Source organism: Anguilla rostrata, chromosome 8 (assembly GCF_018555375.3).
Source record: "Anguilla rostrata isolate EN2019 chromosome 8, ASM1855537v3, whole genome shotgun sequence".
Lineage (NCBI taxonomy): Eukaryota > Metazoa > Chordata > Actinopteri > Anguilliformes > Anguillidae > Anguilla > Anguilla rostrata.
The window spans coordinates 51631533-51645187 of record NC_057940.1 but is presented as its reverse complement, the minus strand read 5'-3'; the positions used below and the strand labels follow the sequence as shown (position 1 = coordinate 51645187).

At 44.1% G+C, this 13655-nt stretch overlaps 2 protein-coding genes across 4 annotated transcripts; both read right to left on the bottom strand.

The window, feature by feature from the left end:
• Nucleotides 1-1144: 1144 nt before the first annotated feature.
• LOC135261941 (apolipoprotein A-IV-like) lies at nucleotides 1145-3018 on the bottom strand. The gene is made up of 4 exons (XM_064348655.1): nucleotides 2863-3018; nucleotides 2683-2738; nucleotides 2173-2323; nucleotides 1145-2054 (listed from the first exon to the last, which is right to left on the bottom strand). Exons 2-4 carry the CDS (start codon nucleotides 2720-2722, stop codon nucleotides 1478-1480), a joined length of 768 nt encoding a protein of 255 aa, XP_064204725.1. The 5' UTR covers nucleotides 2723-2738; nucleotides 2863-3018; the 3' UTR covers nucleotides 1145-1477.
• A 2828-nt stretch (nucleotides 3019-5846) lies between these two features.
• On the bottom strand, nucleotides 5847-13655 carry LOC135261939 (mitochondrial import receptor subunit TOM40 homolog). 3 transcript variants are annotated; one of them, XM_064348652.1, is made up of 10 exons: nucleotides 13499-13655; nucleotides 11570-11796; nucleotides 9481-9548; nucleotides 9132-9224; nucleotides 8763-8864; nucleotides 8327-8432; nucleotides 7941-8063; nucleotides 7563-7639; nucleotides 6977-7079; nucleotides 5847-6471 (listed from the first exon to the last, which is right to left on the bottom strand). In XM_064348652.1, exons 2-10 carry the CDS (start codon nucleotides 11793-11795, stop codon nucleotides 6332-6334), a joined length of 1038 nt encoding a protein of 345 aa, XP_064204722.1. In that variant the 5' UTR covers nucleotide 11796; nucleotides 13499-13655; the 3' UTR covers nucleotides 5847-6331. The 3 variants fall into 3 exon arrangements, with proteins under 3 accessions (XP_064204722.1, XP_064204721.1, XP_064204723.1); XM_064348651.1 differs by having other exon boundaries at nucleotides 11570-11901; nucleotides 13499-13643; XM_064348653.1 differs by having other exon boundaries at nucleotides 13412-13512.

Sequence of the window (13655 nt, the reverse complement as noted above, 5' to 3'; positions counted from 1 at the left end):
TGAGAGTAGCAAGATAAAAACCACTACTAGCCAAGAGACACATGCTCATCTCACATTTGCAAAAAAGCATCTGAGTGATCCTTAAACCTTTTGAAATAGTGTACTATGGACAGATGAGTCAATAGTGTAACATTTGGGGGTGTCTCGTGGCGTAGCCTGTAGCGCACTCGCCGTCCACATGCTCATTACGAGCTGCGACGTCGGCGGTTCGAGTCTGACCGTGCGACCCTTTGTCGCATGTCTCTCCCTCTCTCCTCCCCTGTTCTTCCTTTCACTCTACACTGTCCTGTCCAATAAAACTGAAAAGCCCCCAAAAATATATTTTAAAAGAAAAGTGGAACATTTGGACAACACAGGTCCCATTATGTCTGGTGTAAAGCAAATACTGCATTTCACCATAAGAACATCATACCAGCAGTCAAACTTGGTGGTGGTAGTGTGATGTTGTGTGGATGCTTTGCTACCATGGGACCTGAAGGATTTGCTGTTTTTGAAGGAACCATGAATTCTGCTCTGTATCAGAAACTTCTGCAGGAGAGTGTCCAGTCATCTGTCCATGAGCTGAAGCTGAAGCATTATTGGGTTATGCAGCAAGACAATGATCCGAAACACAAAATCAAGTCCACATCTGAATGGCTGAAAAGAAGCAAAATTGAGCGAAACAAGCAGCTTATGCTTGAAAACCTACCAATTTGCCTGAGCAAATGCAGTTCTGCAAAGAAGAGCTAATAATCCTCCATGGCAATAATGAAAGACTGATTTCAAGTTATAGAAAGTGTTTAGTGCAGTTATTACTGCTAAAGATGGTGTAGCCAGTTATTAAATTTGAAGGGGCAATTGCTTTTTCACTTAGGCAATATGGTTGTTTGATAACATTTTTCATTAATAAATGAAATTTTAAAAATGTGGCTTGTGTTTTCTTGAGTTTCCTTTGTCAAATATAATGTTTTGTCTAAAGACCTGAAACCATTCAGTGCGACAAATATGCAGTAATGGTGGAAATCAGGAAGGAAAAAAAAAAACTTTTTCACAGAACTGTATAGTTGAAGTATAAGGTTCTTCTCTACAGTCTTTTCTATAATGTTTCAGTTTTAAGCAAAATAATTCCATGTTTCTGTGCATTATTGAAGTCAGGAAAATGCTATTTCTTTTATGGAATACTTTATTTTAATAAATTAAAGAAAAAAAACAAAAACAAGCATCTTTCATATCTTACAGGACATGAAACTATAAAGAAATACATATTTCTGTATTCATCTCAATCAACATTGCTTGAATGCTTGAATGCTTGAATATTATAGCATTTTCAAAGGTCAGAGGACAACAGAATGGCTTGGTTGTGATCTTAGTTGGCATTGACACACATTGTCCTTCATATGATTGAGATTCAGTGAGAACAGAGATCCTGAAGTAACTTCCGAGGAATTGTTCAAGAACTCACTGAGTTAAAGAGAAAGCCATGTGGAATGAAGCCTGTCTAGTTCTTCTTGGTGAAGGACTCCCAGAGGGCATTGAGCTGGGCCTTCAGGTCCTGGGCGTAGGGGTTCAGCTTTTCTCTCAGGTCCTCACCGTAGGGGGCCAGACTCTGCTGGATCTCCTGGGTTTTCTGGGCCAGCTGGGTCTGGAAGCTCTGGGCCAGGGGAGCCATACTCTTGTGGAAGTCCTGCAGGTGCTGCTCCACTTTCTCCTTCAGCTCCTGGGTGTGGGGGTCCAGCTGGGACTGCAGCTCCTGCACGCTCTGCTCCAGGCTCCCCTTCAGCTCTTCGCTCTTCTGGAGCAGGGCGGCCTTCAGGGCCTCGGGCTCCAGGGACTCTACATAAGGGGCCACATCCTGCTTCAGCTGCTCCACCTGCTGCTGAATGTTGGTTCTCAGCTCCTCGGCGTAGGGCTCAAACTGAACCTTTTTGAGGCTTAAATCTTTCTCGAGACGTACCCTCAGCTGCTCGGCCTCCTGGGAGAGTTGGGTCAGCAACTTCTGAGCCAGAGGGGTCATCTGACTGTGGAGAGTGACAATGTATTTGCTGGTCGCATCCGCGCTCTCTGTGATCTGAGCACTGCGAGGACAGAGAGAAAGCGAAGTTAGGACAGCGTTTTGATAGTAATTTCCACTTCTGTGAATGAAATTATTCTTATTTGCGTTCATTTGATTGCAAACACTTTTTGTTGACTTACTTGACTTCCTGGCCCAGCTCAGACTGTCTGATCGCCTGAAGAGTCTCTTCAGCAGTGTGAGTTGCCTTGGCGACATAGTCCCAGAATGCATTTTTCACCAGCTCCAACTGTGGCTTGGGCTGACTTGCCGAAAGAATGTTGCCATGGCAGCCTGTGTGTTATAGCAATAATTTTAAAAAATCTAATCCATGGACATATGAAAACCTCTATTAGGAGACACACAGTGTTGATGCTACAGAAAGCTTTCCTTTGGAAATGACTGATAATTTATTTTGCATCAATTTACTAGTTTTTCACCAACAAATTGTGCGTAACATTTGAAGTTCCCACATTTTAAGAATCTTAAATCTTATCTTTAAAAAAGCCAATATCATAAACTATTTTAGGTTAATATAGTAAAATATTGTAGTTAGATTAGGCTAAAGTGTCAAAATCCCAGCAAATACATAACTAAGAGCTGTTATAACCATATAAATAAGCATTCTGATGCCAACAAAGAAGTTTACACACCAGTGAATACTGCAAGTACAAGCACCACAAACACCTTCATGACTGCGATCCAAATCCTGGAACAGAAGAAAAATAATTAACACATAATCAGTCAGCTTCTACCGCAACATTTCACCGTAAATATTCAACTTCACTTGAAATAGTTTCTACAAGAAAATTCAAATGATGGAAGTGTCTTACCTGTATGAGTGAGTGAGTCTTTGTTAATCCCGGTGAGAGTAAGTGTGTGAGGGTGTGTGTTTGTGTGTGTGTGGCAGAGCTTTATATACTCTATGAAGAGCTGAGAGCTGCAGTGAAGAACACAAAGTCCAGCAGTGAATGCCCTGCTGTCACCAGGGCTGCTTCCCATCTTGACACTCCTGCTCCACATCAGACTCTCAACCCATCTGGACTGGACCCTGACAACACATAGCAACCACACCTCGACAACACATACTGGAACTAATTGGACCTTGAAAACTCAATTTCATCTTTAACAGGCTGTGCACGGATCCTGGATTTATTGAACCCTGCTTACACGGGAACCAACAGAGACCTCCTCGTCTCTTACAAAAGAAGGAAAATACGATTTACTGAGAATATATGAAAATGAGATTTTATGAGAATATATTAGTCACACTGGGTCAAACTCTATAGCCACTTCCCAGCACAAATCATAAATTTCTTACTGACATCAGTTTGTTTGCTTTGCTGTTATTTCTATTCAAATTCATCCACATCTCAACACCTCAAACCTACTTATACCACCTAGTGTGGTGTCAGAGTTTAGCATTTGTTTGGGGAATTTATTTTCTGTTGCTAACCACTTTGTTTTCCCCAAATCTTATAACAACCTGTAATGTCACCTGTGCCACTTCAGTCCTTCAAACAGAAATAATTGTACTTATTGTATCAGTGATGTTAAGTTTTTTAAAATGCATATTAGCGCGCTCGTTCACACGAATGCGTACGATTACTCTATCAACGTCACTACACACACGTATTGATCAGTGATAGATTACAGGAATTGCATGACCTCCTTCTGAAAGAATGTGTGAGTTCACATGAGGTGACTGATTTTTAGCATCGCAATAACGTTACTATATGTTGCAAGAGAGATCGGAGTCCACACATGAGGCGCGTGTCAGTACGGTACACTGTCTTTTACGAGAGGATTGACGTTCCCGCTTACTTCATCGGTCCACCTGGACAGCTGATATTTTAATCGAATAGCGTAGAGAGGAAACAACTTGTGCCCGATTCTTTCAACTGATCCTGCAGTCAGACATATTTTTTCACGTAGTTCTGTCTTCACTGTGGACAGATGGTTTGGAATATGCATCCTTGACAAGAAATTCATGAATATTCGGAAACAAATATAACCGCAGCTGCTACTGGTTTTCAAAAATAATAATTAGAAAATTTAAAGGATTTTAACAGGATACCTTTTATGAACAGGCTTCATTTACCACATGTTGCCTCTGCACTTCTGTATATAATTCAGTCCAGTGGGTAAACATCAGAGAACACAGCTGTTACATGCACTGTTATTTTATTTTCTTGCAGCTTTTTATTTCCCGAATGACCGTTTCAATTGAACTCCGCCTCCTCTCCCTCCCGGCTGACTCCCTGCACATTTCAGCATCTTCAGGAAGGAGCGGAGTCCACTGAACGCAGATGAACCGAGCACGAGGGGGCAAAGTACATCCATCCATACATCAGACCGACTGACGCACCACAGTGGAAAAATTGAGTTTTAGGAGCACAATACAAACCAGAAGAGTGACTGAAATGTTCTGTGCTGGACCGAACAGAATAATATCCACAGACATAAATGAGAAGCTAGGAAGACTGGATTTGGGACATAAAGGAAAACTGACTGCAGGCTACAGGAATGACTTCTGGATCGCAGAGGAAGGGGACAGGGAGAAAGGAGTTACCACGTTTACGTTTACGTTTACAGTTACAATATATTATAAGGGCCTTGGTCTACGTGGTGCATAAAGCAATGGGTGCTATCAAGACTTCAACCAAGTAACACACTAATGGAGAGAAGCATCAGGTTGTCTAGCTTGGATCAGGTTTGACTCCAAGGCGATGGTGGCTGACATTCCAGAGTGCTCAAAAGATTCTCCAGAACTAGGAGAGACCGAATGTGTTACGGAGCACAGATCAAATTAATATGCAGAAACTTTCAGTTTGACCCTTGTAAGTGTGTGGATTAATTTGCCTGTGGCCTCGTCATACAGATGGACCTAAAGGTGGCATGTAGTTCCTCTATTCTACCACTAGGTGGCGAAAAGGACCAAAGACTAGATCTACCACAGCAACTATCCGTAATTTAACCCGCAGAGGGAGCCATTTTACAGCAAACAAGAGGCAAAAAGTGAATACACAGCCCCATATTTACATTAAAACAATAAAATGCAAACTAACCATTATTAAATCTATAATGTTTCACATTAATAAAACCCATTACTAATAATCCAAACGGTTTAAGGGAAAACCAGGTTGCGTGCTGCCACCTGTAAATCAACCATGCAGAAATGAAGAGGTAAACGTCTGCTAACTTCCCTCGTCCTCACGAACGCGTGCAGAGCTTCCGGTTTCTTCAGTTCATTACCGTTGAGCCGACGGTCGACACCAGTCAGAACGCGGTCAGCTCCGAGGAGAGGATTCGCTCATCAGCAGAGGAACAGTCACACTTAAATGTCTTCACACATACTTCCTGTTCCTGTTGGAAGCTCAGAACGAACGATATCCGATGTTCCAGAGTCAACGTTCTGGGCTTTTAAACCAAACCTCAACCAAGTCTCTATTTCAATCCACAAAAACATATACTGACAAAAATGTAATATGGGTTCCAGATTTTCACATCCCATTATATTAGGACACACCTGATATGAATTATTTTTAAAAATATATTAAATTTGATTTTAGATTCTATTTTTGCAGCTATAAAGGTCCCAAATGAACATTCAGCACATTGCTAAAGTGCAATAGGTTTTAGTTCCACAAACAAGTCTTCAATCTTCTAAACAAATGAAGTATTGTTATTTAAATAACGTTAATTATTACATTATTTTGCCCTTACAAAATCTGGCAGTAAAATTCAGAGATCAATTAATTCATTAATCAGCTTACACACTTACTGCTATTGAGCTGAAAGAAAACACACAACTCAATTATCTTCTGATTTTGTAAGAAATGTCATTTTTCTTTTTAATAGATATATACAGGCAATATATATTGTCATATATGTACCATTTGGAAAATTAATACGAGGAGAGAGAAAAAAAAAAATACAGATTCAAAACATTCTACAGTATTTCCAACCCACTTGACCCCGAGACCAAACCATTAGCACAAACTCCTTCATTCTTCATGAGCCCTGACTGACAGCCTGCAAGTACAAAAAATCTGAACTTAAAAAAAACTAATTAAAAAAACAAACAAAACAAACAAACAAAAAAACAAAAAAAAAAGCCAATTGGATAGTTTCCTAAGGACCGTGTCTGTGTGGAAGTGTTCCCCGCTGTCTGAACAGTATGGTAAGATGGCCTCCGCGCTCCAGTCTCTGTGAGGTCTGTCGCGCTCCGTCGCTCGATGTTCCCGTCGGTCTTCCCGGGGTGTCAGTCCGTGTTTCGCGGTCTCGGCCGCGCCTGCTCCTCTAGCCGATGGTGATGCCGAAGCCACACTGGAACTTGTTCTTGCGGTGGTTGAGGAAGGCGCCCAGGGCCAGCGAGAGGGGGAGGGGGATCAGCTTCTTCTCCAGAGTGGCCCCCACCACCCAGTTACTGTCCAAGGAGCCTGCGGGGGCCGGGAGGGAGGGCGGAGAGAGAGTCAGCAGCTACACAAACAGCCCCACCCACCCCTGCTCAGTGTGCTTACAGGTCCGTCACAACCAATCCCAGATCAGTGTTCCTGCCCTACACAACCAATCCCAGATCAGTGTGCCTGCCCTACACAACCAATCCCAGATCAGTGTTCCTGCCCTACACAACCAATCCCAGATCAGTGTTCCTGCCCTACACAACCAATCCCAGATCAGTGTTCCTGCCCTACACAACCAATCCCAGATCAGTGTTCCTGCCCTACACAACCAATCCCAGATCAGCGTGCCTGCCCTACACAACCAATCCCAGATCAGTGTGCCTGCTCTTCACAACTGATCCCAGATGAGAATTGGAAATGCTACATTCAGCCAGGTGAAGCTCCTGGAGGGCTAGATTCCAGGGCGGTTCTATGACTCGTGTGTAATGGTCAGAGAAGGTTTTTTTTTTCCCCCCCAGTAGCGAGACAGATGTAACTGTACCTTTGAAGAGCAGATTTGCTTTGGGAACGTCCAGCTGATAGCCAAATGAAACGCTAGTGTCCTGCATCCGAGTGCTCGCCTCAAACTCCACCCCGACCTGCAGCTGTGGAGCAGGGGAGAGAGGGCTCAGCGCTAACGCTCTGGTAACAGTACATCCTGAGAGATGCACACACACACACACATGCACAAACGTGTGCTCACGCATTCACTCACACACGGAAACACACACGCACGCACGCATGTACACACACACGCGCGCACACACATGCACACTCATGTACACACACTCACACCTCACATGCACGCACGCAGGCACACACGCACGGGCATGCATGCTCACTCCCGCGCGCACATATACGCACACTCACAACACCAGACTGACAGGACGGAGATAACACAAACAGGCGGTGCAGCTGGGACAGAGGTGAACACACTCCCTACTCTTCAGCACTCCCATGAAAGATGGGCCGATCCTCAGGTTTGTGACTGGGCAGCACATCCCTGTGAATCAGCACTGCCCTGAAAGAAACAGAAGGAAAGGGTGGAGCACTACTCTGGGGGGGGGGGGGGGTGGTGGAGGCCGTACCTGGTCGTTGGCTTTATGGTAGTACGAAGCATGCGCCCCCGCTCCACCAACGGTCAACGTGGCAATGTAATTACTACCTAAAAGCAGGAGGAAAAGGAGGAGGAAATGGAGAGCATGTGAGAGAGGAAACAGATGTAAACAGCAGATGCCTCTTTTGAAACTGAGATTTAACAACAAGGCAGCAGACCAGTAGGTTTCTTTTTTGGAACGTTTTATTTTTCTTCAAAAATCAATGTTCTAGAACTCCATTGCTTTCGGTCACCAGGAGTGATTGTGATATCAGCATTAGAATGCTCAGTTAAGAACATTCTGATCACATCACTGCGATGTCACAGCTTAGAGGCTTAAGGAGACTTGCAGCTGGAAAGATGGCCTCACCTGTGTACCTGCCGGCCAGAGACATGACTGTGCCCTCCTCTCCAGGCCTGCGATGGTACACCAGCTCCCCTCCAAGAGCAAGAGAGGGGGTGATGGACTGGAGGTAGTGCGCCACTACAATACCTGAGAGAGAGAGAGAGAGAGAGAGGCAGAGAGAGAGAGAGAGTGAAAGAGAGAGTGAGGCAGAGAGAGAGAGTGAGAGAGAGACAGAGAAAGAGACAGTGAAAGAGTGTGACAGAGAGATAGAGATAGTTGGGGTGCCGGAGATGGTAGGAGATAAAGAAAATGATACATATGATGAACAAATGCAACATAATATAACATAGCTGGAGAGTCGTAAGATGCAGACAACCGCATTCGTGGAACAAGGAAACGGGCAAGCCTACCAGAGCCGACAAGAACGTCCGGGTTGCCGAGGGTGACGGTGGCAGTGAAATCTTCTCCCCGGAACTCAGCGTCGCACTGCCAGTTCACAAACTTCTGCTGCTGCGTCTGGCAGTCACACGACACACGATTCAGTTACACTCTCAGTATCAACCAATCACAGCTGAGCTTAGCTAGCATAGCACAGCAGCCCCAGTCACAGGAAAATACATGGAACGAGGCTCCAAAGTCGAGCATAAAATGACCCCATTCAGCAATAGGAAAAGAAGCAGGTCAGGTCACATCAAATCTCATTTCATACATAATAAATGAAAATTCTACCACTACATATGAAAAATATTTTTAAAACTTATTTAATATTCTGGTAGGAAATAAATGATTAACTAACTAACTGTAAAAACAGAAACAAAACACAAAATACTCTTTTTTTTTTTGTACCTGAAAAGCCAGCTTGGAGCGCACCCTGCTGGTGAGCTGGTGAATGACCTGGGCATTCAGGCTGCCACAGTTGTCCATGTCTCCAACCATGACCGGGAAAGACTAGTGAGAAAAGCACATTTATAATAATTAAAAAAAAAAAACTCACAGTAAACACCCAAATACCCAGAACTTCAGCCTGGGCATAAGTCTCACGTTGACCCACACAGTTTACCAGTTGTCGACGGTTACCAGGAGGCCCGACCACTAACGCCAACGGACCTAACGAACACCTGCCTAAGCAGGGCCGCCGTACGCGTTCTCGGCCTCCTCTTCTGAGAATGACCCGGCGACGCGAAACGCGCGCGGCGTTCGGGCGGGGTCGCGTACCTCAGAAGGTCCGGTCTGTTTGGAGCCCACGTAGGTGGCCCCAAACCTGTAGCTGGAATCTCCCAGAGTGCTGAGGGTGACGGTGTGATTAACCTGAAGGGTAGAGACGGAGACATTTTTTTTTACTTTTGATGCTCCTTTATTTGAACATCACGGTCAATTCATTACACTAAAAATAAATTATAGAGACAGAGAAGGCAAGAACAGCTCACTCACTCAGCCAACCGACTGAATACCTGCTGGGCTGTTTGTGTGTATGACGATTGTAGGCTGAATAAGCACTATCCCCCTCCACGAAAGCCCCCCCCCTTACCTCCTAGACCAAAAAAGTGCAGTGACCTTTACTGACCTGGAAGTGATTGCTCAGGCCTTTGTTTACCACCAGCCTCACTCCTTCCATCTGCGCAGGGAAGACCTCTTTAAAAAGGAGGGAGATGACAGAGAGAACTAAATTAACACCCTATGCAGCACCCTCATCAACAAGATGTTCACTGGTATCAGTTAATGTGATGGAAATTTATGGTTATCAATTAAACAACAACGACAGCGTCCAACTGGGAAATTGAACCTGCGACCTTTAGGTTACAAGACCAACTCCTTAGCCATTATACTACACTGCCGCCCCCACATCTGCATTGCAGTGCTGTCATCAGCCTCCACTGACTGCAGCGACCAGAAGCGAAGAACGTCACACGGTAACCAAGTGTGCAAGAAAAAGACCCCAAAGGTGTCTCCGCTCCAAAAAAATCTGCTTGTTTACACCGACGCACGGGTCAGATAACACGTCAAGCACCAGCCTTGTCCAAACGGTGAAAGGAACATGAACGTGAATCTGGCCTTGGAGAGAAGCTAAAGATTGGCCAAATACACGTGCTGATTACTTGGGGAGAAAAAAAAAAACCAGTAAGAGTGATTGCTAATTGTAAACAGAAATGGAATATATATATACACACGTGACATAAAATTCTGAAACTACCTACATTTCTGTAATCAGAAAAAAACTTATGGTTCATTGCACATTGTGTTATTGTGTTATGAATTTAAAATAAATATAATATCAAATAGAAACAGAAGCACGCTGTATCTTGTGTGATTTGGAGAATTTGGACTAACATTGAGAGATTGCAGAGACCAAAAGATTAACCGACCTCACAACTTGGGCATGCAAAAGGGCACGTAAAACAACAGTTACTGCTTCGTTCATGAGATTTTGCCAGGAAATGTCAGATGGGGCTACCTGACTCAGGTAGGCCTGCTTTGCTTCAGCAGCCATTTTGTGCCGAGCAGAGGAGCGGCGTTGCCACAACCCTCCTCAGCAATGTGCAACCGCTGGACGGAGGGATCCAGCACCGTGCGCACGCCGATTTAAGGAGGGGCTTTTACGGTCACTCTTACGACCAAAAAGGAAACGGCAAACCCCTAAACTGCACTTCACACATGGACAAAACGGCCACAAGCTGGGGATACTCTTGGGCCTTGCCAGTAACAGGGAGGTTTATTTTGGGACTTTGGGTCTCCAGGCTGTGGACTATTTGAAATGACTCAATCTTTAAAATTGTTTTAGGCCAGAATAAAGCGGCAACAAGAAATGTCTGCTGGTGATTATTCCCCCCACAGGCACATGCACCACCGACCACAAAAACAAAACTCTGGCATTCTGTCAAATATGAAAGAAAACCATTACTGACTGCCGACATCCCTCCGTCCAGTAATTACGACAAAATAAAACAACACCCAAAAACATTCACCAAGAAATTAAATTACCCGAGCTGAAAGAGAGTGATCGTATGAAGAAACCCTTGCCGAGATTGCAAATACAAAATAAAAGTTAAAAAATAATACGCAGGCTTTACCCTGTCTTGCCTCGTTCTTCATATGAGGACTGCTCTACCATCCTCATGTGGTTAGGGTGACCTTCATGCTGTGACCTTGAAAACTACTGACCTTGTCACTTCTATGTTTGGTATTTATCAGACGCTCTTATCCAGAGCAACACACACAGCTTACATTATTGTACACATCATCCATTTATTTGAAACGATTCAGGTTGAAGGTACAATGGCAGTGCCCCAATGAGAACTGAACCAGCAATCTCTGAGTTACAAGGCCAGTACACAGACTGCTACAACAATGCATCATGGGAATACCAGAAGGCATCACCGTTTTATCATTAACATTCCAAGCTAGCCATCATTCAAAATTCACAGCCACACCTGCAGAAATATGCCCACAATATGCAATTATGGCAGCTAACCAGCTATCTCACAGAGATTTGTAACTAGCCACCAGTCTTAGCATTATTATTAGTTAGGCATAAAAACCAAAATTAGTTTTTTGTTTTTGCCATTTACTTGATGCTCATTACATCTTGATTAACCAGCTGTAACAGTTACAAAAAAGTAAACAACATTTTAAACACACACAAAGTACTCATTCACCTTTGCACTTCCGGTGGCACTCTTCAAAAGTGCCAGGATTAGGTAGTGAGCTCTCTGTCTCCCCCTGCTGGCCTGGAGGACTGCCGGAGGGGGAGGAAGGGGAGATGGGAGAGACTGGGGGCATAGTGAACCCAGGAGGTACGGATACCAACCCGGGCCCTCCTGGGGTACTGCCACCCACAGCAGGAGGGGGGTTGGGAGAGCTGGCAGCCAATACACTGCCCATGCTGTGAGAATGAGAGAGAGAGAGAAAGAGAGACAGAGGGAGGGGGGAAGAAAAAGAGGAGGGCCGTTGTGAGATGATGGGTACTGATGGTAATATTGGGAGAGCACTGTCTTGATACGGGTGGAGACACAGGGATGGAACATAGAACACAAAGAGAATGGGAGATGGAAGAGATAGAGAGGGAAAGGGAAACAAACAATCGTTAAATGGGAAAGGGTACAAAACAGTTAACATAGAGTTAAACACAGCAGAAAAATATATTATACTACTCAGCAGCTAAGTCTGAGCTTGTGAAATTAAGCACCTTTGATACAGTTTCTCAAAAAGATGATTATTAGAGGCAATCCAGTCAGTAAGACACAAAACCGCAACACAGTTATCTCCAATTAAACAAGGGGAAGGGGGGTCGCTACTACTCATTTTACGTAATGACCCCTGACCTCAACACATGACACAAGTTGATGTGAACACAGCTATGCCTATGCCGTATTCGTTTTCCTAGGTCCGTTAATGATGGTACTGACACTGCTGGTAAGCTTACTTTCTCAAAAAGGCTTCTCTTCTACCCATCTCCTCATTCGATTTGCGAAAAAATATCCGAAATATTTTCAAACCAGAATACCTAGCTTGCTAGGCAACTTTCGAACGTAAGTACTAAAATGTACGTAACATAACATGGTACATGAGGAGTGGCCTGCCTGCAACACAGATTACAGTAGGCAAGCCTGCTAGAGCTAACGACAGATTTATATCGTGACATATGAACCGAGAGTACAAGTTAACTCGCTGGTACCCTGCGAGCAAGCAAATTAGCCACAGTAGCTAACGAGCACGCTAGTTTAAAGCTGCATAATGTTGTTGGCACTGAATTTGAAAACTGTATGAAAACACTGTTTAGTTGTGTCAACATTGCATGTGGCTACTTGGCCAGTCACAGCAACAGTAAATTAGAGGTCACCAAACTAAGCCAACTCGCCAAATTTTCTATCTAGCTATCATAACTAACTTTGACTTGTCAGGAGACTATAGAGCATGAAGATATGCCCAACCCTGAAAACCCAACATGTACAGTACGTGAGCCTTGGCCTACCATGGTTGGATCAATACAAGCTAACTACCTAACGTTAACGCACCTCTATCTAAGACGCAAGTCGAGTCGAATATGGGCAACGTAACAACTAGGGCCTGTAATTTATTTGCCTAGCAAGCTTCCATATCCAATAATGATTAAGAAATCGTCTCATCTCTTGGCAAGCTAGTACGAGCTTGTGACATATGAATGAATGGTACCTAGCTTGCGAACAGCAAGCGAATCAGTAAACGCTAACATTAGCAACCCCACCAACGGTAGATAACCAATACAACTTAAATATAATAAATATAATAATTCGTTACCTAGCTAATAACGAATAATTGCGGTTGTCAGCTAAACTAGCACACAAGACAGGGTTGAACCCAGTTAACGTTACTGGTGTGTGACAGCACGTTACGGCAATGCTGCTTGGAATGCTATATGGCTAATGCTAGCATGCAGCAGTGCTTCGCGAGCTACAAAATTGGCTCGTGAAATATCACATGCACCGTGCTTCGATAAATAACTATTAGAAACCACCCACCTTCCAAATGGGTAGTGCCCTAAGCACGAAAGTAATGTTACTGTCTATTACCAATTTTCATTTAAACCTCGTGTTGAATCAACTCACGTTTTTATCTCCCAGTCAGAGGACAGCGGTGTAATACCCGGCAGCCCGAGCTAACAAGACAACCTAGACCCTACTCCACTATGTCCCGCCTACTTAGCTGAAAGTAGCAGTTGATTGGGCCAGTTTCGTTTCCTGGTAAGGATAGTTGGTCTATAGT

Coding starts and splice junctions, on each gene's coding strand:
- LOC135261941 (XM_064348655.1), bottom strand. CDS start 2,722: ATGAAGGTGTTTGTGGTGCTTGTACTTGCAGTATTCACTG. Junction 2,324..2,682: donor TGTACTTGCAGTATTCACTG/GTGTGTAAACTT, acceptor TATAACACACAG/GCTGCCATGGCAACATTCTT. Junction 2,055..2,172: donor GAGCTGGGCCAGGAAGTCAA/GTAAGTCAACAA, acceptor CTGTCCTCGCAG/TGCTCAGATCACAGAGAGCG.
- LOC135261939 (XM_064348652.1), bottom strand. CDS start 11,795: ATGGGCAGTGTATTGGCTGCCAGCTCTCCCAACCCCCCTCCTGCTGTG. Junction 8,064..8,326: donor GGACGTTCTTGTCGGCTCTG/GTAGGCTTGCCC, acceptor TCTCTCTCTCAG/GTATTGTAGTGGCGCACTAC. Junction 7,640..7,940: donor TCTGGCCGGCAGGTACACAG/GTGAGGCCATCT, acceptor TCCTGCTTTTAG/GTAGTAATTACATTGCCACG.